At 49.8% G+C, this 21,360-nt stretch overlaps 2 protein-coding genes across 3 annotated transcripts; one reads left to right on the top strand and one right to left on the bottom strand.

Moving 5' to 3' along the window:
* Positions 1-610: 610 nt before the first annotated feature.
* Positions 611-12,120, bottom strand: LOC103472140 (striatin-like). 2 transcript variants are annotated; one of them, XM_081611946.1, is made up of 19 exons: positions 11,755-11,872; positions 9,807-10,384; positions 9,026-9,129; positions 8,539-8,612; positions 8,372-8,456; positions 6,729-6,899; positions 6,519-6,654; positions 6,298-6,439; positions 5,515-5,628; positions 4,502-4,642; positions 4,286-4,431; positions 4,036-4,211; positions 3,669-3,716; positions 3,225-3,346; positions 2,981-3,148; positions 2,742-2,882; positions 2,021-2,122; positions 1,859-1,945; positions 611-892 (listed from the first exon to the last, which is right to left on the bottom strand). In XM_081611946.1, the coding sequence occupies exons 2-19, from the start codon at positions 9,816-9,818 to the stop codon at positions 723-725; spliced, it is 2,139 nt and encodes a 712-aa protein (XP_081468072.1). In that variant the 5' UTR covers positions 9,819-10,384; positions 11,755-11,872; the 3' UTR covers positions 611-722. The 2 variants fall into 2 exon arrangements, with proteins under 2 accessions (XP_081468072.1, XP_008419767.1); XM_008421545.3 differs by lacking the exon at positions 9,807-10,384 and having other exon boundaries at positions 11,755-12,120.
* A 6,015-nt stretch (positions 12,121-18,135) lies between these two features.
* On the top strand, positions 18,136-20,127 carry map1lc3c (microtubule-associated protein 1 light chain 3 gamma). Its single transcript, XM_008421567.3, has 4 exons — positions 18,136-18,291; positions 18,368-18,423; positions 18,495-18,601; positions 19,861-20,127. The coding sequence occupies exons 1-4, from the start codon at positions 18,231-18,233 to the stop codon at positions 20,021-20,023; spliced, it is 387 nt and encodes a 128-aa protein (XP_008419789.1). The 5' UTR covers positions 18,136-18,230; the 3' UTR covers positions 20,024-20,127.
* Positions 20,128-21,360: the final 1,233 nt, after the last annotated feature.

The following is a 21,360-nucleotide window of genomic DNA, read 5'->3' as shown; positions in this document are numbered from 1 at the left end:
CGTTCAGATTCCGTTCAGATTCCGTTCGGTCCGTTTCCTCCGGATGCTCAGATTTCCTGGAACAAACTGTACACTTCCTGTTTCCGATGTTCACACCGGCGTTCCTCGCTGCTGCTTCCCAGAGGAACGACTCCAGAAACATCCCAGCAGGAACAGATGGAGAAAACAAACTGGACCTACCAGAACCAGAACATCCAACACAGAACCGGCCGCTCAGCCGGAAATCCACAGATCGGGCAGGAGTCAACAGAAACACTAAGAATCTGAGCGTCGCCACAGATCTTCCTCTGCAGTGCAACAAGTCGGACAGGCCGCCTGGAACCGGGCCAGAACCGGGTCCAGAACTCCAGGAGAACTGACACGGCTCGCGGAGAGAAAAGTCCTGAAACAAACTGGAATGAACCTCGACAGGAAAACTCTGCAGCGTCGATGATGCGGTCGTCCTGCAGGGGGCAGAACCAGGCCGACCCTGGACCGTTGGGTTCTGCTCATGGTTCTGGCCGGGTTCTGCCGGTGAACGGCTAACGGAACGTCGGCTCTGAGGAGAAAGGCACGTCATAAACACAGAGAAATCCCGGCAGCGGAACGCCGCACCGGGGTTGGAGCAAAAGCTGCTTCCGGTTCCTCCTGGTTCCCTCGGAGCGGGACGCGGCCGGCCCGGTCCAGCGGGGTCCGGCCCGGTCCGCCCGGGTCGGCACGGCGGCGGGCCCTCCGGATCCGGGTCATACGAAGACCTTGGCGAGCGCGTCGGCGCCGGCGGTGCCGATGTAGCACTTGGTGGGGTGGAACGCCACGTCGTGGATGGACTCGTCGAACTTCTTCCGGTGGGCGGTGAACTCCTGGATGCAGGTCTTACTCTCCATGTTCCACAGGCGGATGGAGCAGTCGTGACCTGGCAGGGAGACAGACAATCAGGACGCACAACATTCCTGGGAATATTTTAGTTCTCAGGAAGCAGGAAGCCGTCCTGGGAAAACAATCCCACTGAAACCATTAATCCTGAATTCAGAGCAGAAATGAAGCCAAACCTGAACAATGAATATAAATATTTTACATTTAGGATGAAAACATCTTTACATGTAAAATTCAGAGGTTTGGTTAAAGGAATCTGCATTTAGGCAATAAAATGTTTTTTCCATATTCCATCTTTTCCCTGAGCTGCTGAACGCACCAAAACCTACCAATCAGAGCCAGGGGGAGGGGCTTAGCACTGTCAATCAATCTCATGTACTCGCTGCTAATGAGAGGGGGAAGGACATAGGCAACGTCACAAGATCCTGATTGACAGCGCTAAGACCCGCCTCCAGGCTCTGATTGGTTGTTTCCGGTTAGCGCTCGCAGAAGGAGATCGACTTTTTCACAGTTTTTTTTTTTTTTTAAGGTTTTATTGGCTCTATTGGCCTTTTATTTGATAGTGAATTGACAGGAAAGTTGGTAATGAGAGAAGGGAAGACATGCAGCGAAGGTCACCAGGCCGGGAATCGAACCTGCGACCGCCGTGTCGAGGACTGGGGCCTCCATACGTGGGCTGTGCTGAACCCCTGCGCCACCACAGCACAGCCAACTGGTGACAGTTTCAACAAATATATATAAAAAAACTTCTGAAAGTTTGTGCAGCTTTAACTGAACAACATGCAGAATGAGCCAATTTTCCTGATTGATCGCCAGAATGATTGATTATTTCAGTCAGGTAAAGTTCCTGGAATTCCACGTTTCATGGCGTTCCAGGAACTTCCTGGTTTCCTGGGATTTTATGTGGCGGAGGAACACGAAGCGGAGCGCAGGAATTGCAGCGGGTCGGGAAAATGTTCCGGTGAGATTCCGGGCCGAGTTGCTGCAGGAAGCTCAGGAGACTCACTTCCTGACATCAGGTAGAGCCCGTTCGGGTCCACAGACAGGCAGGTGACCGCGTCCAGGTGCGCCACCATGGAGTGGATCGGTTTACCTTCGGGAACACAGAACCCGGTTAGGAGACGGAACCGCAGGCGATCCGGCCGGAACCCGCAGGCGGCGCTCCCACCTGTGTTGTTGTCGAAGAACTGGATGTGGCGGTCCTCCTGGGCGGTGACGGTGATGGGCAGCGTGGGGTGGCTCAGGACCCGGTTGATCTGACAGGGACACTCTGGGGAGACAGACACCCAGCGGGTCAGAACCAGAACCGTATGGGCTGGAAATGGACCCGGTGAAGAACCCGGACCCATTCAGAACCAATCCCGCCCAGACAGAACCACCATGGGTCCGCTAACCCCTGGTGGGCGGGACCGGATCGGACCCGGATCCAACCGGTACCAGAGTGCAGCGAGCCGTTTGGGAACACTCCCAGCCATGTTTGGACTATTTAGCCTGACGGAAACATTTTCACCATGTCATCTCACTCATTCATCAATGGAACCAAATCAGATAATTATTAAACATTTAGTCTGAAACTGTGACATTTATGAATGAATGAATGGATGACATGCTGAGAATATGACCCATTTCCTTCTTTTGTGATAAAGAACCCAGTGTAACTCTGGAAGCAGCGCCCCCTAGCAGCGGGCGCAGGAAGCTGCTCCTGCTGGGATTTGTAGATTTATTATGAATAAAATCAAGAACTTTACAGTTAATAGTTGGAAGCTTCATGCAGAATAATGCCATACAGTGCAGCGCAGCAGGGTGGCGCTGTCCGCTCGTCTAGCCGCTCCAGCTCCACCCTGAAACCGTCCCGATCCGTGCCGGGTTTTCCCTCCGGCCCGTCCTACCTGCAGGCCCGGCGGAGTCGAACTTCAGAACCAGCTGCTGCGTCTCCATGTTGAAGAGTCCGATGTGACCCGAGTCGAACGACGTCACCATGTAGGCCGGGTCGCTGCTCACCAGGTCCACAGAGGTCGCGACCCCCAGGTCTGCAACAGGACCACAACACAGGGTCCGGTCCCGACCGGGTCATCAGCAGAACCTCTAACGGAACCGGCCCTCCACATGCATGGATGTGGGTCCTCACCTCCGTCTCCGTTGAACACGGCCAGCGCCGGACAGACGTCGGCGGCGTTCCAGAGCCGGACCGTCCCGTCGGCCGAGGCGGACAGCAGGCGGTGGTGAGGCGAGCTGTAGACCAGGCGCCACACGGCGTCCGAGTGGCCGCGCAGCGCCCCCCGCAGGACGGAGGCCTCTGCAGCGGGACACAGACAGACACCGTTAGAGCAGGGCTCCTCCGGGCCGGACCGGACCGGGCCGGGGCGCCGTACCGTAGGAGTCGTACGGGTCGACGTTGGGGCTCGGCGTGTTCCAGCTCTGGATGGTTCCGTCCGACCCGCCGCTGAAGCACTGGGCGCCGCTGGAGCTCAGGGTGACGCTGAGGACGGCGCCGCTGCACACAGAGACGGTACCGTCAGGACCGGTTCTGACCCGGTCCTGACCAGGTTCTAATAGGTTCTGGTCCGATCCAAATATTCCAATAGAGTCTGATTTGAACCAATCAGGTGTGGAAATGCAGATCTGATATATTTTATGGTAATAAAAACAGGAAGGTTTGTAGGAAAACGTGGAGCGGATTTCAGTCTGCAGAGCGTAATTCAGTCGTCTTTAGGAAGCAGACAGGAAAGCCAGGACTGGATCAACTGGAACCAAACATGTCGTGTCCATGAGGTCAGGGATCGTCAGGTCAGGGGTCATGGGTCAGGGCGGCTCACCTGTGAGCTCTGAAGGTGTAGATGGGCTCCACGTCTAACGCTGCACACCTGGAGGAACAGAACAGGAAGTTGAGATGAAAACCAGTCCAACTGAAGCGCTTCCCGTAGCTCCCAGCGTCTCAAACTGGGTCTGAACCTCCTTCGCCTCTCATCATCTTCCTCACATTAAAGCAGCTCCATCAAGAAACATTGCCTCCCTGAGGCCAGACTGAGAATTACATCAGTTACAAATTCAGAAATAAAATGGAAAATTCTGTATTGTCCAAATGCATCAGAACCAAAAACTCCCACTTTGTTGGAGCAGCGAACACATCATGAGGCAGCTGGCTGGCTCTGGGGTCAGGTAAAGTTCAGCGTGGCGCCTCACTTCTTGGCGGGCGCCGTCTTCTGCAGGTTCCAGAGCTTCAGGGTGTGGTCGTCGGACGCCGTGACCAGAACCGGCTCCACCGGGTGGAAGGCCAGGCCGCGCACTGAGTCGAAGTGGCTCCGCAGGGCGAACTTCGGGTTCCACGTTTTCCTCAGAGCCTCCGAGTTCGAGGCCATCTGGGAGAGACGAGACGGTCTGTTCATCCAACCGGTCATCCAACCGTCCAACAGGAACATGTCTCTGGACTCACGTCGTATCCCAGACTCTCCGCCTCGTTGGCGACCGTCAGCTGGGCCAGTTCTCCCAGTTCTCCCAGCGCCAGCTCGTTGGAGACGGCCTCATCCACTCTGCCCAAGATGAAGGACTTCCCTCCGGACGGCAGGAACGTCATCGGCTCTGCAGGGACCAACAGCAGGAATGTAGCCGTGCTGCAACGCACCGGCGCGGCGGAGGGGGCGGAGCTTACCGTCATCCGGCCGGCCCACTTCCTGTTCGCTCAGTCTGGGAACGCTGGGGCGGGATGGAGGCGACACAGCCGGCGGCAGGGGCGGCTCCTCGGTGTCCCGCAGGTTAGCCAGCATGTCCTGCAGCTTGGAGCGGTTCGGCCCTGAGGAAGAGGAGAGGAGGAAGCAACAGAACCAGACATCATCAGGCATGTTGTGTCTCCAGGGGGCGTGGCCTAAAGAGGTCAACACCTCTGAGGTGTGAATAATTTATTATGAGGCAGCAGCTTTTGTGGAGGTAAAAACAGATTCAGCAGCTCTGAGGTGAAAAATGACCAACAGTTTGTCAGAGATGCTCCAGAAAACGCTGCAAACAGCTAGCGGTGGGAGCACGTCTGCTAGCAGCAGAGCTAACACTTAGCGGAGTGCTTTAGCACATTTAGCTTCCACTACTTTTTCCAGAGGAATTCTGAATGCTAATTTACTCAGCTGGTTCGTTAACGATCAGTTGAATAAAGTTTGACGTGTTTTAGGTTTGAGCTAACGACTGCTCTTATTTTGAAGTCTGTTTACGCAGCATTTCCATTTCCTCTCCCCACGTTTTCTATTTTTCCTCAGTGACTTTATGTGAAACAAAGAAACATACAGGATCAAAATAAAACAGACAACATAAACACCACATCTAAAGGTGTTATGCAACAGGGTTGTGTTTAAAAAAAAAACTTGGTTGCGTAATAATTCTGCACAATAATAGTTTCCCAATAATTCTATTCTCCTAAAGAAAGTATTTTTTCTTTTACACTTATTTTCCAATTGTTTTTGATATAAACTGGTAAGAACCAGGTTGAATTTTCAGTTTTAATCTGAGATTAAACTGTGAAATAAACTGTATTTATCTTTACATGTGGTAGGGGGCGCTGTTTGACAGAATAAAGGAGGAAAAAGCTGAAAAGAAGAAAACAAATTCCTCCAGGAAAGTCAACCCAGCAGGTTGGAAAACCCGGAACGGAACCTGAGCAGCCGGATCAGGACTCACTCTTCACTCCTTTTTTCCCCTTCCTCTCCTTCCTGTACTGCTCCTTCAGCTGGGCGATCAGGCTCTGGTCCACGTCCCAGCCCAGTTCTCCCAGAGCCGCCGGCTCTTCCTTCTCTGTGGGTCAGAACCATCAGAACATCACAGCAGGTTAACAGAACGGGAACGAGATGCTTGCAGTCTGGAGCTGATCGTATTTCTGTAAATATAATATAAATATAAAATATAATAATACTTCAGACAGAGAAGAAGAATCAGAAGAAAAGGAAGTGAAATCAAAATGATTAAGAAAATAAAAGCATGAATAAAGTGTAAAGTGCTGCAGTTCCTGCATCTGAGCTGCAGGGGGAGCCGCTGAGCAGCATTTCTACTGATCCTCCTTTTTAGCTGATCTGGGAGTAAACCGGGCCGGTTCTGATCGACAGCTCAAGTTCAACAGTGAGCTGAGACCCGAACCCGGATCTGGTCTGGGTTCTGGCCCATCTGGGCCCGGTTCTGAGCGGTTCTGGCTGCGTGTGAAAGCAGCTCTGAGTCACGCTGAGGTGTTGAATCATTGGCTGCGTGGGAGAGCCCTCCATCACGGGTTGCTAAGCAACCAGAGAGAAGGAGAGATGTTCTGCTCAAGTACCAGAACATGGGTCAGAGTCGGATCAGGAGGTTCTGGAGGAAACCGGCTGAGCTGCAGCTTCTGGAAAACAAACTGCTTTAGATCCAGAACCGACCCGGTTTACTGCTGTATGTCAGACCAGAATCTGATGAGGTTCTGCTGGACCCGACCCGGCTCACCCCAGTCTTCCCCTCTCCTCGGATCCGACCCGTCCAGCTCGTCCGGACTGGCCAGGAAGTCGAAGCCCTTCAGCGCCTCCTCAGTGTCGGGGTCGTCGCTGAGGTCAGAGGCGCTGGACGACGGCGGCTTCTTCCTCACCATCTGGAACCATCAGAACCCAGGTCTGGGTCACAGGAACCCGGCTCTGCTCCCAGACCCAACAAGGACAGATTGGACTTACGGCAGCCAGGTCCAGAACGGTTCTGTCTTTGGACTCGCTGTCCTCTTCCTCGTCTTCGTCGCTGAACTCGGCCGCGGCGCTCTCAATGAACCGGAACGCCTCCAGAACAGTAGCCGGGTCCGACAGGTCCGGTTTACTGGAGGGACAGGCGACCCGGTTAATCGGGGCTCTGAAGGTTCTGGGTATTTCGGGTTCTGGCTCGGCTCTTACCTGACCATGCCGCTGTCCTTCAGTGAGGACGGCTCGGTTCCGTTCACCATGGGCCCGGTTCTCCGGTCCGGCGGGCCGTCTCCGGGTTCTCCGGACAGGCCCAGCAGAACCCGAACCCTCTGGGACTTCACGTCCAGGATGGCGTCGGTGTATCCGACCTCCTGGAGGTACCTGGGGAAACGGGCTGGCAGTTAGTCCGGACCAGGAAAAAGGTTCTGCAGGAGCTTCCCAGTGTGACCAGTGTAAGCTCCCCGACTGGTCTGCGGCCTCTCACTGGTCATAATGTTCTGCCTGATCAGTCCAAACCTGAACTAAGGTTCTGTTCAGAACTCCGGACCCGTCCTCTTCCTCAAGTCTTGCTTTTGTTCCAAAAATTCCCTGGCAGCGAGTCGGAACGATCCGATCCGTTTTCTGTCTCAGAGATCAGACAGTGAAGGCTTCAGAACATCAGAACCATCTGGACCCAGATGTTCTGATCTGTCCCTGGTTCTGATCCGGAGGGAATGCTGAACCTGCAGCAGCACTCTCTCATGAGGAAATCAGTATCAAATATTCCCAACATTCAGAACCCAATCAGATCCAGCAGGTAGTTTACCTAAAGTCCCAGAATTCCTGCTCAGCTGGATCGGATCGGTCCGGGTGGGTTCTGTCAGCCAGCGGAGCTGCCCGGTCCGATGTGGAGCGACGTTCCTGAACAGCCTGCAGTTCCCCCTCCCCCGTACCAGCCGCTCCCGTCGCACCAGCACACAATCCTCCATTCAGCGTTCCCAGACACTGCTGGGACAAAACAGCAGAGCGGGGCGGCGTCTCCAGAGCGGGGCGGCGTCTCCAGAGCGGGGCGGCGTTCCCAGAGCGGGGCGGCGTCTCCAGAGCGGGGCGGCGTCTCCAGAGCGGGGCGGCGTCCCCAGAGCGGGGCGGCGTCTCCAGAGCGGGGCGGCGTCTCCAGAGCGGGGCGGCGTCCCCAGAGCGGGGCGGCGTCCCCAGAGCGGGGCGGCGTCTCCAGAGCGGGGCGGCGTCTCCAGAGCGGGGCGGCGTCCCCAGAGCGGGGCGGCGTCTCCAGAGCGGGGCGGCGTCCCCAGAGCGGCGTTCCCAGAGCGGGGCGGCGTTCCCAGAGCGGGGCGGCGTCCCCAGAGCGGGGCAGCGTTCCCAGAGCGGGGCAGCTGTTCCGACTGCAGCCAGCCAGGTGGTTCAGATGGGAACGCTTGTCATCACCACAAGGGAGACGACGCTGAGATATCCCAGCCTTTTTAAGCACAGTGAACTGAGCACACACAGATCTATCCTCTAGATTTCCTGCCTTAAGGTCAGAACTGGATCTGCGGTGTGTGTGTGTGTGTGTGTGTGTACACTTGTTTATAGTGCATATTGAGGACCACTGTCACCACTTCAACCCATGGTTTGAGGTCATCTCTGGAAGCGAGGACATTTTCCTGGTTCTCAGTTTTTGTTCAGTTTTGCTGGTAGGAATAGAGGTGAGATGTGAATCATTAAGTTCTGGTTCAGGTTTGGAGTAACTAGTACTGGTCTGGGAAAATGTCTGGGATTGGCTTGAGTGCAGCCACTGAAATGAATGGAAGATTCAAAGTCCTCAGTTTGTATGGAAGTACGTGTGCGTGTGTGTGTGTGTGTGTGTGTGTACTCACTGTCGGAGCAGCTGCCGACCCTGTTTCCAGCTCAGCTGATGGCTGCTGTTGGGAGGACTGGAAGCTTCGCTTTCGTTGCCTTCATCTGAGGAAGAAACATCCAGACCAACATCCATCATCCATCCAATCATCCATCATGCATGTACCCCTCTTTCATCCCTCCTTACCTGAGTCGTAACTCGGAGCTCTGATCTCTCCCTGGTTCAGTTCCGTTCCATATTTCAGTTTATGATATTTGGCTCTGAGGAACAGCAAACACGTCATAAAAATATAATCTAAAACCAGATCAGGTAACTGACTGAGCAGGTTCTTTTTCAGAAGTTCTGGTCCAAAAACAACAACTTCTGTCAGTGAATATTGTCTGATTGGAAGAATTAAAATACTAAAGAGAATCGGACCAATCACACAGCCCTGTGACACTCCACCAGTAACCATTCATTTATAAACAAACTGGGATGTGTGGACCAATCAGAGCTGAACCAGTCTGGTTCTGCCAACAATGTCTTCAAGAAACTGACTGACTCGGCTCTTATCTGAACATTAGTGATGGAGATACATTCAACTTAAAATTTATCTTAAATCTGCAGTTGGCTTTAGGACCAGCTCTCCACCAATTAGAGGACCAGTTTTCCACCAATCAGAGAGCAGCCTCACCTCTCCTGCTTCAGGGCGTACTCCAGCATCTTGATGCGCCTCACCAGGTCCTTCTTCAGGTTCTCCTGCCCTCGCCGCTCCCCCTGTAGGAAGGCGATCTGCGCCTGCAGAGAGCATGGAGACACAAACACGTTCCGGTTTCACAAGGCAGAACCGTCTGGAATTCCTCTAAACACATTCTAGGAAAATTTGAAGACCAGAACCAGGTGAAACGAGTTGAAACCAGTAAAGTCTAAATAGGAGTCTGTCTCCACGGGACGAGCCTCATTCCTGTGGGAGTCGTGACCTTAAAGCCTCCTGGGAAACCAGACCAGCTGACCGACCTTTGACCCCTTCACATGTCGGGTCTCTTTCTACATGACCAATCCGATGAGGTGTTAAAAGCTGCAATGTTGAACATTTAGAGAAAATTCCTCCATTTGTGATGTTTGATGCAGGAACTCCAGCAGCACTCGGACCCGACTCAGAACCTGTCTGCTAACAGTGCGGTCGACCCGGTTCTATTGGAACCTAAACATCTGCTCCGCCTCCAGCTGTGGTTCTTTCTCTCTGCTGAGTCAAACCAACCTGTTCCCCTCCTGGCCTGTGGGGGCGCTGCACCAAGAACCACTGAAGGAAACGACACAAAAACCTCTGAAGACACTGAGAGCAACTTCCTTCTTCACCAGATGGAAACAAGATGGAGGATTTTAGCGGTTGGAGGATTTCTCTTTAGTCTTTGGCTAAAAACTAGGAGCTATTTCTCCTGCTAGCCTAACAAGTTAGCTTTGGTTGTATTTACCCAGAATGCCATGTGCTGTAGTCCACTTCCTGCTTTTGGAGCGGTCTCTGGTCACATATGCATTCAAACTGAACCAGAGTTCACTTCAACCAAACCCAGACCGAAGTTTGGAGGACCAGAGTTTGTTTTGGTTTTTTTGGTTAGCATCAGAGTTTGATTTCGCATAGACAGGAGGTCTCACTCTGCTGCCTATTTAATCTCCCACTTCAGAGATCATCCACTTCATTCCGGGACGACTGGGAATTTCCTGCAGCCTGAATCTGGAGCAGCGAGGGGATTATGGTTCCTCATGAAGACGAGGCAGCGGGGGCTAAGCTGATGAAGATGAGGGGAGCACTCCCAGGGAGAACAAGAGGACGAATGCAGGAGAGGAGGAGGAAGTCCCAGTCAGAACTTGACCCGGTTCTTCTCTGGTTCTGACCCACTTTCAGCCTCTGACTCGTTCAGGAATTCCCATCTTTATGTCATTAAACTCCAACATTCCCAGGAATCTGCTGAGGATTCAGATGGATCGACATCCCAGAAATAAACTTCGGTCCAGTTGATCCGGTCCAGTTGATCCGGTCCGGTCCGACCCTCTGCAGAGCAAAGCACTGGGGTCACAAAACCTTCTGTCATGTTGGCTAAAATCGTCGGGTCAAAAGTTCTCACAGGCTGAGGAAAAATCTAATCAAATCAAATCAAGCAAACAAAGTCGTCTGATTTTTTGTTTTTGTGTGAAATGCATTTCATTCATCGCATCCAAAACAAGAAACGTTTGTCGTTTGTAGAAAAGCCTGTAGCTTCACATTTCTTTTGGGCTCAACTGAACAAATTTATTCTCAGAAAGAAAGTAGGATTTATGTCACTTTCTTTCAAAATGCTGCTCAAATTTAATAAATGAAATAAAAGCTGATTTTAATTCAGTAAAGTCGGTTTTTCAGTGAAAGACTCTGGATAAACAAAGTTCTTCTGGTTATAAAAACAAAGATTTTCCCTCGTCAGAAAATCGTATCAGAAATAATTTTATCCTGACTGAAATTAAAATTCTCAACCAGCTGAACTGGACGGGTCAGACGGGTCAAACGGGTCGGTGTCCAACTGCAAGACATCCGTCCAAGACCACAAATGGCCCCCGCGCCGCACTTTGGACACCTCTGGTTTAAAACTGTTTTTTTTACAAATACAATCTGCAGTTCTGACCGGTTCTGATGGTTCTCTTTGGGCTCCTGTGTCTCCAGGATGCTGGATGTTCTGTGAGGACAGAACCAGAACATCTGGACTCTGTTCAGGGTTAAACCCAAACACTCCACACTTTTCAGAGTTCAGTCAGTTGAAATGTTGAAAACCAGAAACATTTTTCTTCCACTGGTCCAACACCAGACGCTGAACCAGCAGAACCGGAGCCGAGTGGAGAGGACCCGGTCCGGTTCAGCACCAGGTCCGATCTGCAGTGCTTCTCCAGTTCTTCTGGCCCAACGAGGTTTCCTCTGGAGTGATCAGCTGATCCGGGTTTCAGAGCTGCAGCTCCTGAAGCCTGACGGGACCTTCATCATCATCATCATCATCATCTTCATCTCTCCAATATTCCTGCTGTTTTACTAATAAATGATTCATTTTTAGGTCCACAATGTCAGTAAAAGCTGCGTTATCGACCCGAACTCCTCCTGAAGAGACCCGAACCGGTCAACGCAGCCTGTGCGGGGAATCCCCGCAAACAACCAACGTGCGCCCTTTATCGGACACCGCCAGGAGTTCTCCGTGTCTGATGATTGGGAGCAGCGTATGTCCGATAATGGAAGCCCCTTATTCCTGTTGTTTTTAACGCGTTTTGTCCCGCAGGTAAAAAAAAAAAAAAGTGACGTAACCACGCAGGACCACCTGTTCCCGACACACACACGCGGAACCACCAACACAACAAGCGCCGATAGGTCATTTAGCATCCGAGCCGAGCCGAACCGGGTCTCACCTGGAGCTCGGCCCGCTCCACCTCCCACTGGGCCCGTTCCACGTCGAACCGGGCCCACTCGTGCTGTAGGAAGTGGAGGATCCCCGGGATGCTGTAGTGAGCCCGGGCCGCGGCTCCGTCCGCGGGCGGCGGGGCTCTGGCGCTCCCGGTGCCGCCGGAACCCGAACCGCCGCCGCCGCTGAGGAACACTCCGGGACCGGCCTGCTCATCCATGGCCGGACCGGGCAGGAGGAGGCTGGTTCGGTCCGGTCCGGTTCGGCTCTGACACCCGCTGCTGCAGGGACTCCTCAGTCCATGAAGGAGCTGCGAGGAGAACCGAACAGCCTGACCCAGCTGTCAGATGGACGGACCGCAAAGCTTCCCGCGTTTACACCGCAACCGCACTTCCGGGCTGGACCTTCACAATAAGAGGTGCAACGCAAACAGCAGAAGATGCAAAGAAAAAAGCTGGGATGTTTTTTATAGCAATAAATAAACCATTTATTCACTACAAAAACAAAATCTAAAGTATTAACGCAAAAAATGATGAGTCTCCTCTGATTGGCTGAATTATGAATATATCACGTTTGCATCTGTCGCTGCCATGATTTTTATGGGTTATTTTAACTTAATTCCTTATTTAATGGCCACATTGTAATGGTGAAATTGTGAGGAGAATGGGATCCAGACAGGAGAGCAGCGTGTTGAGACCACCTGTGGTGATGATGATGATGATGATGATGATGATGATGATGATGATGATGATGATGATGATTTAATAAATGCATCACAGACCAAACACCTTGCAGCCAAAGATTGATTTATTATTAATGTTTCTGCAGCAGCAGCTCCTCAGGCAGCTGCAGTTATGGATTCATCTCCAATATAATAAAATCTGCTGCTGAAAGAAGGAAAGTTTAACTTTTTAACGTCAAAGTCACATATAAGAAGGAAAGTAACTTCATATTTCACCTGGAATGTGGAACCATAAACATCTGGATTTGTTAAGAAGCCAGTTTGTTTTCATGCGGTCAGATCAACAGCTGCAGTCGTCCATCTGCACTGTTTGGTTAAATGACCTTTTCTGATTTACACTTTTCTGTTTCCATATGGAGTCAAAATTCATCCTGTTGATAGATTTGATTGCTGGTATTGATCATGCAGGAGAGATAAATCTGTGTCCATTTATTTAAACGAGTTTCACATTTTTGAAGTTTCTCCCAAATATTCAGATTTATTTTTATTAATATGCACCCAGATATTTGAGGTTGGATTTTACAGGAATGTTAAAAGCAGTAGATAAAGGTCAGTCTTCTAGAGGCTACATTTCACACTTATTTACATTTAATTTAAGATCTGAGGTCTTTGGAAACGTTTCAGTGAGAAACATTCAGGTTATGTAAGGAGATGTTGTGTCATCAGCCAGCTGACCAATAGAAACTGGATCTTTAACTAACATGAGGAAAATGATCAACACATGAAAACTGACAGTGCCACCAATACTGGCTGGAAATATAAAATAATCTTTGAAGGATGAAAATAATCAACTTGAGGCAGATGGAGGCCGGAAGACGATCCAGGTGGATGAGGAGTTAGACCAGATATTTTAGTTTTATTTAACTTAATTCATCCTGTTGAGATCAAAAACCTCCTTTTCGAAGGAGTCCTGGCCAAGAGGCAGAACAAACGAAACCAGTAAAAACCAGCGCAGAGCCAGGAAACATGAGCTTCAGATGTAAATCAGAATGATGAACATGAACGTCTCCTCGTTACTTAGATCTGATTAAATGAAGGGAAACTTTTACCAGAACCAGAATCGATCCCAGAACTCCTCCCTGTCGGGATCCTGATGGTCCGCAAACACCTGGCAGCTAAGAGCCAATCAGAATCCTCGGATTGGACCGGTCCTTTCTTAGGCTTTTATTTTGAAGGCATATTCACTTATTTCCGTCTGTAGCGACTTGACTCACCTGTGTGATGACGTCAAGCTCCTCGTTCCCTTCAGGTGATTGGCTGCTGCAGGTGATCGGCGTAGTTTCTCCTCCTTCAGGAAAATATTCTGAAATAATAAAATATAAATGGTAAAACACCGGAAGTCAGTGATTTGAAGGCTGAGCATAAATAAATAAAGTATAAATAAATATGACGAAAATTAAAGATGAACCAGGAACTGAACTGGCTGATAAAATCAAATATTTATATAAAAATGGTTTAATTAACTCCGACAGACTGGTGACCCGTCCAGGTGACCCGTCCAGGTGACCCGTCCAGGTGACCCGTCCAGGTGACCCGTCCAGGTGACCCGTCCAGGTGACCCGTCCTGGTGACCCGTCCAGGTGACCCATCCTAGTGACCCGTCCAGGTGACTTGTCCAGGTGACCCGTCCAGGTGACCCGTCCAGGTGACCCGTCCAGGTGACCCGTCCTGGTGACCCGTCCAGGTGACCCGTCCAGGTGACCCGTCCAGGTGACCCGTCCAGGTGACCCATCCTAGTGACCCGTCCAGGTGACCCGTCCAGGTGACCCGTCCAGGTGACCCGTCCAGGTGACCCGTCCAGGTGACCCGTCCTGGTGACCCGTCCAGGTGACCCATCCAGGTGACCCGTCCTGGTGACCCGTCCAGGTGACCCATCCAGGTGACCCGTCCAGGTGACCCGTCCAGGTGACCCGTCCAGGTGACCCGTCCAGGTGACCCATCCAGGTGACCCGTCCTGGTGACCCGTCCAGTTGACCCGTCCTGGTGACCCGTCCAGGTGACCCGTCCAGGTGACCCGTCCAGGTGACCCATCCAGGTGACCCGTCCAGGTGACCCGTCCAGGTGACCCGTCCAGGTGACCCGTCCAGGTGACCCGTCCAGTTGACCCGTCCAGTTGACCCGTCCTGGTGACCCGTCCAGGTGACCCGTCCAGGTGACCCGTCCTGGTGACCCGTCCAGGTGACCCGTCCAGGTGACCCATCCAGGTGACCCGTCCAGGTGACCCGTCCAGGTGACCCGTCCAGTTGACCCGTCCAGGTGACCCGTCCAGGTGACCCGTCCAGTTGACCCGTCCTGGTGACCCGTCCTGGTGACCCGTCCAGGTGACCCGTCCAGTTGACCCGTCCTGGTGACCCGTCCAGGTGACCCGTCCAGGTGACCCATCCTAGTGACCCGTCCAGGTGACCCGTCCTGGTGACCCGTCCAGGTGACCCGTCCAGGTGACCCATCCAGGTGACCCGTCCTGGTGACCCGTCCAGGTGACCCGTCCTGGTGACCCGTCCTGGTGACCCGTCCTGGTGACCCGTCCAGGTGACCCGTCCAGGTGACCCGTCCTGGTGACCCGTCCAGGTGACCCGTCCTGGTGACCCGTCCAGGTGACCCGTCCAGGTGACCCGTCCTGGTGACCCATCCTAGTGACCCGTCCAGGTGACCCGTCCAGGTGACCCGTCCTGGTGACCCGTCCAGGTGACCCGTCCTGGTGACCCGTCCAGGTGACCCGTCCAGGTGACCCGTCCTGGTGACCCGTCCAGGTGACCCGTCCAGGTGACCCGTCCTGGTGACCCGTCCAGGTGACCCGTCCTGGTGACCCGTCCAGGTGACCCGTCCAGGTGACCCATCCTAGTGACCCGTCCAGGTGACCCGTCCAGGTGACCCGTCCAGGTGACCCGTCCAGGTGACCCGTCCAGGTGACCCGTCCAGGTGACCCATCCTAGTGACCCGTCCAGGTGACTTGTCCAGGTGACCCGTCCAGGTGACCCGTCCAGGTGACCCATCCTAGTGACCCGTCCAGGTGACCCGTCCTAGTGACCCGTCCAGGTGACCCGTCCAGGTGACCCGTCCAGGTGACCCGTCCAGGTGACCCGTCCAGGTGACCCGTCCTGGTGACCCGTCCAGGTGACCCGTCCAGGTGACCCGTCCAGGTGACCCGTCCAGGTGACCCGTCCAGGTGACCCGTCCAGGTGACCCGTCCAGGTGACCCGTCCAGGTGACCCCACTGGGACAAGGTGTTAGAAAATGGATGGATGTTTTTATTAAACCTTTAGATGTGAAACTGATGGCGGAAGTTCTATGTGTGACCTGAGGGAGGCGCTGCTGTCCCTCAGAATCGATGATGATCATTGATCTGCAGCTCCGATCAAAACCTTCTGATCGATAATCAGCAGAAAACTCAGCGGTTCTGTTATCGGCTTCATCTGGACTCTGGTTTGGACTTTACCAGAGGTTCTGTTATCTGCGACCCACAGACCAGAACCGATCCGAACTTCATGGCCCGCATAACGACGGTCAAACTGATGATGATGATGATGATGATGATGATGATGATGATGATGATGATGATGATGATGATGATGATGATGATGAGCTTAATGTCTGCATTTTTAACGTTTTGAGTTAAAAGGCGAGTTTATGGAAAAGTTTAGTTGTTTTTTTCCGTGTTTATAGAAAATTCAAAGAAAAAATCATGACGAGACAAATTAGTAATAAAAAAGTTTAATATGATAAACTGAGCAGGAAAAAGAAGAAATAAAAATAATGAAACAAAACCTCACAAATTTCAGATCTTAAGATATTAACATGTTTAAATATCAACATGTTTAAATATCAACATGTTTAAATATCAACATGTTTAAATATCAACATGTTTAAATATCAACATGTTTAAATATTAACATGTTTAAATATCAACATGTTGGTTTAAATATCAACATGTTTAAATATCAACATGTTTAAATATTAACATGTTTAAATATCAACATGTTGGTTTAAATATCAACATGTTTAAATATCAACATGTTTAAATATTAACATGTTTAAATATCAACATGTTGGTTTAAATATCAACATGTTTAAATATTAACATGTTTAAATATCAACATGTTTAAATATCAACATGTTGGTTTAAATATCAACATGTTTAAATATCAACATGTTTAAATATTAACATGTTTAAATATCAACATGTTGGTTTAAATATCAACATGTTTAAATATCAACATGTTGGTTTAAATATCAACATGTTGGTTTAAATGTTGGGTTTTTGTGATGCTGCAGCGTTTAAACACTTTGTAAAATAAAATGATTTCACTTTAACAATGGAGGTGATTTTTAACTAACCAGAGGTTTAAATGTATCATAATTTAACTCTTCATCCCGGTTAGAAGACCAAATTATTATATTAAAACTTAAATATAGATTTCTGCTGTAACCTAAAAACTAAGTCACAATTTAAAAAATGTTTATTGTCTGAAAATCTCATCACAAAACGCAGAAATTGATATTTATTTTTCGTTTCTTCTGCAGAAAGTGGTTACAGGGAAAACTGCATATATATTTATGAAATGAATGTTTTTGTGGTGGAATAGAAGCTGCTTGGTTCTGATTGTCATGATTTTTAAACATGTTTTCTTCTCAGACTAGAGGAAACTGATGAATTATTGAGCATTTTGGTTCATAAAGTCACAACATTCATAGTTTCTCTTAAAGGACATTTTAGTTCCATTAGTCTTTGTATTTTTCACATGTAGCATCAGACATGTTTATTCATTTTTATTTATGCCATATTGTCCTGAACCTGATCCAAACTAACTTGTAGCTGCATAAAACAGATGGTTTTATTTTTTAAAATAAATCCTGTTTCTAACAGGCTGATAAATTATTAAAACATTTTAATATCTTGGAAATATGGCAAAGTTCCCAGAGCGTCTGTCGCTAAAACACAGAATCAGTTTTCAAAAGTAAATGTTGAAATAATTAGTTTCCCTGAACATGAAGGATTTTATTGAGTTCACAACTGAACACATTTAATCTCCAGCAGAAATATTTTTACTGAACATTTAAAATAATCTGTTTTGCTGAAGTTGATCTTTTTAGCAGCAGAAAGCCAAACAGTGACCAGTCGGCCATGTTGGATGTGAAGCTAGCAAACTGAAGGCGGGTCCAGTTGGTTTTGTTGGGATTCGATGGTTCTGAAAAATAAAAACTGAAATTATAATTCAGAGCGAAAACAAGAAAACGTGGTTTGATCAATCAGTGTCAGATTTTAAATGGTTTTCTTTCCCTTTTGGGAAATAAAATCTGGATCTGAACGGAGTTTTAAATAATAATAACAATAAATTAAGATGTTTTTACTTATTTATCTTAATTAGCTTTATTGCCTCTGCAGTTGATTTTAAATACTTTAAACTTTTTTAAACCCTGGCTTAAAAATACTTTTTAAAATATGTAATTATTTGGTTCTATTAATTATTATTTAATTATATTTTTGTTTTTTAAAAACATTCTGCTGAATATAAATCTCTGCTTATCTCATTCTACTTATTTTTTTATTCCGCCGGCCTCTGACCGGCCCTGACCGGCCTCTGACCGGCCCGGGGCCCCACCGGCCTCTGACCGGCCCTGCGGCCCTCATTGATCCGCTCAGTCTGCGGACATGCGCTAATCAGCTGATGCGCTAATCAGCTGATGCGCCGCAGCCGCCTGCATTTAAACGCGGCTGCGCGGCCGTTCGGTCCAGACCCAGCATGGCTCCGTTGGACCGAACCGCGCAGCAGAACAAACCCTTCAAGCAGCGCAAGAGCTTCGGTGGGTCTCGGAACCGGAACCGGGGGTCCAGACGTCTGAAGGAAAAACTCACTGGGAGTCTGTTTTCTCTCCGCAGCTACCAGAAAGATGGAGGTGGCGGGGATCCGGTCCAAATTCCCGAACAAGATCCCGGTGAGTGTCCGGTTCGGCCGCGGTTCTGGAGCTGGTTCTGTTTGGACTCACCTGGTTTCCCTGAACTTCAGGTGATCATCGAGCGATACGAGAAGGAGAAATTCCTTCCGCCTCTGGACAAAACCAAGTTCCTGGTTCCGCACGAACTCACCATGACCCAGTTCGTCACCATCATCAGGTAGGCGGAACCGGTTCTGGAACCATTTCAGAAACCCAGCCTGGTTCTGATAGTGTGGAGGTTCAGAGCTGAAGGGATCCATCTAATTCATGAAAATCACTCATTAGTCTGACTCCATGTACACATGGTTCTGGTCCCCAGCCTGGTTCTGGTCACCGGCCTGGTTCTGGTCCTGTCGGCCCAAACCGGTCATGTTCTGACCTCTGGGTGACCTTTAACCTGGTCGATTCGGCAGTCTGCCGTCCAGGCCTCAATAAATCAATCCTCTGACTGGACTGGACCGGACCGCTCTGGTTCTGGGTCCAGTTCTGCAGATGTCATGTTTCCTTCCAGAGTTCTGTTTACCTGAGCTACAGAACCAGTCTGGGTCAGGCCCAGTTCTGTTCTGCAGTAGAACCTGGTTTTATCCTTAAAGGGCCGGTATCGAGTTAATCGCCGTTGTTTGTTTGTCCCTCTTTTAAATCAAACCTGGATTGTTTTGTTTGAGAAATCAGTTGGTCTCCATGGCAACTGTTCAGCTGTTAAAACACCTGGGTGGGCCTAGCCCCGCCTTCAAGGCACAGCTCCTCCCTGCTCGGCTCCTTCAGACTAGCCAGCAGCAATTGGCAAGCAGCTGCTGAGCTGCAGCTCTGATAAAAACACTAAAGGGTTAATAGAGCAGCCATGTTGGGATGACTTCCTGGGGGCGGAGCTTCAGGGAGCAGGAGCTTTTAAAGAGACAGAGGCCCAATTTCAAAACGTTAAAATGGAAACTCAAATTAACGTTTTGGAAAGTCCAGAGTACCGCCCCTTTAAGAACCGTCAGTCCCGGTGACGGTTTGGCTTCCAGCAGGTGTTTAACGGTGGAGGGAAACCAGCTGGTGGTTCCGGCTGGGATCCGGTTCGTTTGGTTCCTGGTAAACGGAGGATTTTATCCTGACGGAGCTTCAGCTCTGGTTTAAATATGAAGGAAACGGCGACGATGTGATGCCAAGTGCCTCAAACGCAGCACCGACCCTGTAATGTTCTGGATCAGAACCAGCAGGTCCAAAGGGTCTGTTGTTGTTCCAGTTAAAAAACTTAAATGTTGCATTCAGACCCGGTTCTGTAGAGGCAACAACCCAAATGATCTGAACCGGGTCTGGTTCTGATCCAGTTTCTGCTGGGCTGAGCCGTCTGACTCTCCAACTTATTTAGTGAACTGTCAGGTGATGAAAGTCGGTTCTGATCCGGTCTGGTACCAGAAGAGGCTCTGACTAACGGCTGCATTTCCCCTCCAGGAGCCGGATGGCGCTGTTGCCCAGCCAGGCCTTCTACCTGCTGGTGGACGGCAGCGGCCTGGCCAGCCTGTCGCTCACCATGGCTCAGGTGTACAAGGAGCACCAGGACGACGACGGCTTCCTCTACATGACCTACGCCTCCCAGGAGATGTTCGGACTTTGACTGGACCGCAGCTCCGCTGGGCTGAACCTGCTGTACATAGAAAATATTTTTATAGATGTTGATGGTGTTTTAATGATCTAATAAATGTTGACTCTGGCTGCAAAGGTCCAGTCTGCTGGTTCTGACTTGGTTCTGCATGAGGCGTTCAGGGTCTTCGGGGACGAAGAGTTTCTGCAGGTTAACCTGAAATTCAGTGGATTTCAAACAGAAGCTGCAGAACTTTGACATTTAACCTGCAAAGATATAAAATCTGACTGGATCCGTTATGAGTTGTTAATGTTTAAACTGCTGAGCGGGTTTTGGTACCGGGGGTCGACTGAGTATCTTAAAACTTAAACATGATTAGATCGCGTTGGCCTGAAAGTTTCCTATAAACTGAACTTGCTGCTCTGTAAAACTGCTGCTGCGCTCTGATTGGCTGATTCAGGTTCGGCACTAGGACACCTGTACCTAATAAAGTGGCCAGCAACGGATTAAAGTGACAGTTCTGCCCCCTGCTGGAAGAACCTGAGAACTGCAAGTTATTGAGGAAAATTAGGGTCAGAACTATTCGTACCCCTGGTTGATGGAGGTCTTTGATTCTTGTGATGCTAATAAAGTTTTTTTTTTTCCAAAAGCTTGAAAGTTTCTTAAAATGTGAACAAGTTTCACATCGAAACGTCTTGAACATGTTCGAGTCTTTTGGAAGATTCTTGTCTTTCATGTGAAGGTTGATCTGAGGTATGAAAACTTATGAGCTCAGCTGCAGGTTTTCCAGGTGATCAGATGAAACGATCCGTGTTTCTGTGGAGGTTCTGCTCACCTGAGCCGACCAGCAGTTTGGACCCGGCAGACGGAACCGCCTGACCAGTTTGGACTCGTCTCGGTTTCTGTCTGAACAGAAGTTAAACTTTTAGACCTGGTTGACTCTTGACGTCATAAACCAACATCTGATTTCATGAATGTCAGTAATGACACGTAATACAAGGGTTAAGATCTTAATGGACTTTTAATATAAGTTTTAATGAATCTTTCAATTAAAAGTGTCGGTACCGACGTTCATAGAAACTTTCATTGCTGCGTTGGTCTCATTCACTTCCTGTTAGATTTTTTTGTGTTTTTATTACATTAGGTCGTTATTCAGTCTAATGTAAATCAGTGACGTGCTGTGCTAAAACATACTGATTGCTGTGTTGAATATAACTGATTGTTCACCTTTGGGAGAACTCTGGCCTGTGTGTTGATGGAGCTGCCATGTTTTTCCCAAATGAAAGTCCGGCTCTAGCAGAGAGAACCGGACCTGAGGCTCGGAGGAGCAGCGGAAGTTCGGCCATAAAATTCATGTCTGTGGTTCTTTT

This window comes from Poecilia reticulata, chromosome 1 (assembly GCF_904066995.2).
Source record: "Poecilia reticulata chromosome 1, P_reticulata-male-v2, whole genome shotgun sequence".
Classification (NCBI taxonomy): domain Eukaryota; kingdom Metazoa; phylum Chordata; class Actinopteri; order Cyprinodontiformes; family Poeciliidae; genus Poecilia; species Poecilia reticulata.
The sequence above is the reverse complement of the archived record's forward strand: the minus strand, read 5'-3'. Positions and strand labels throughout refer to the sequence as shown.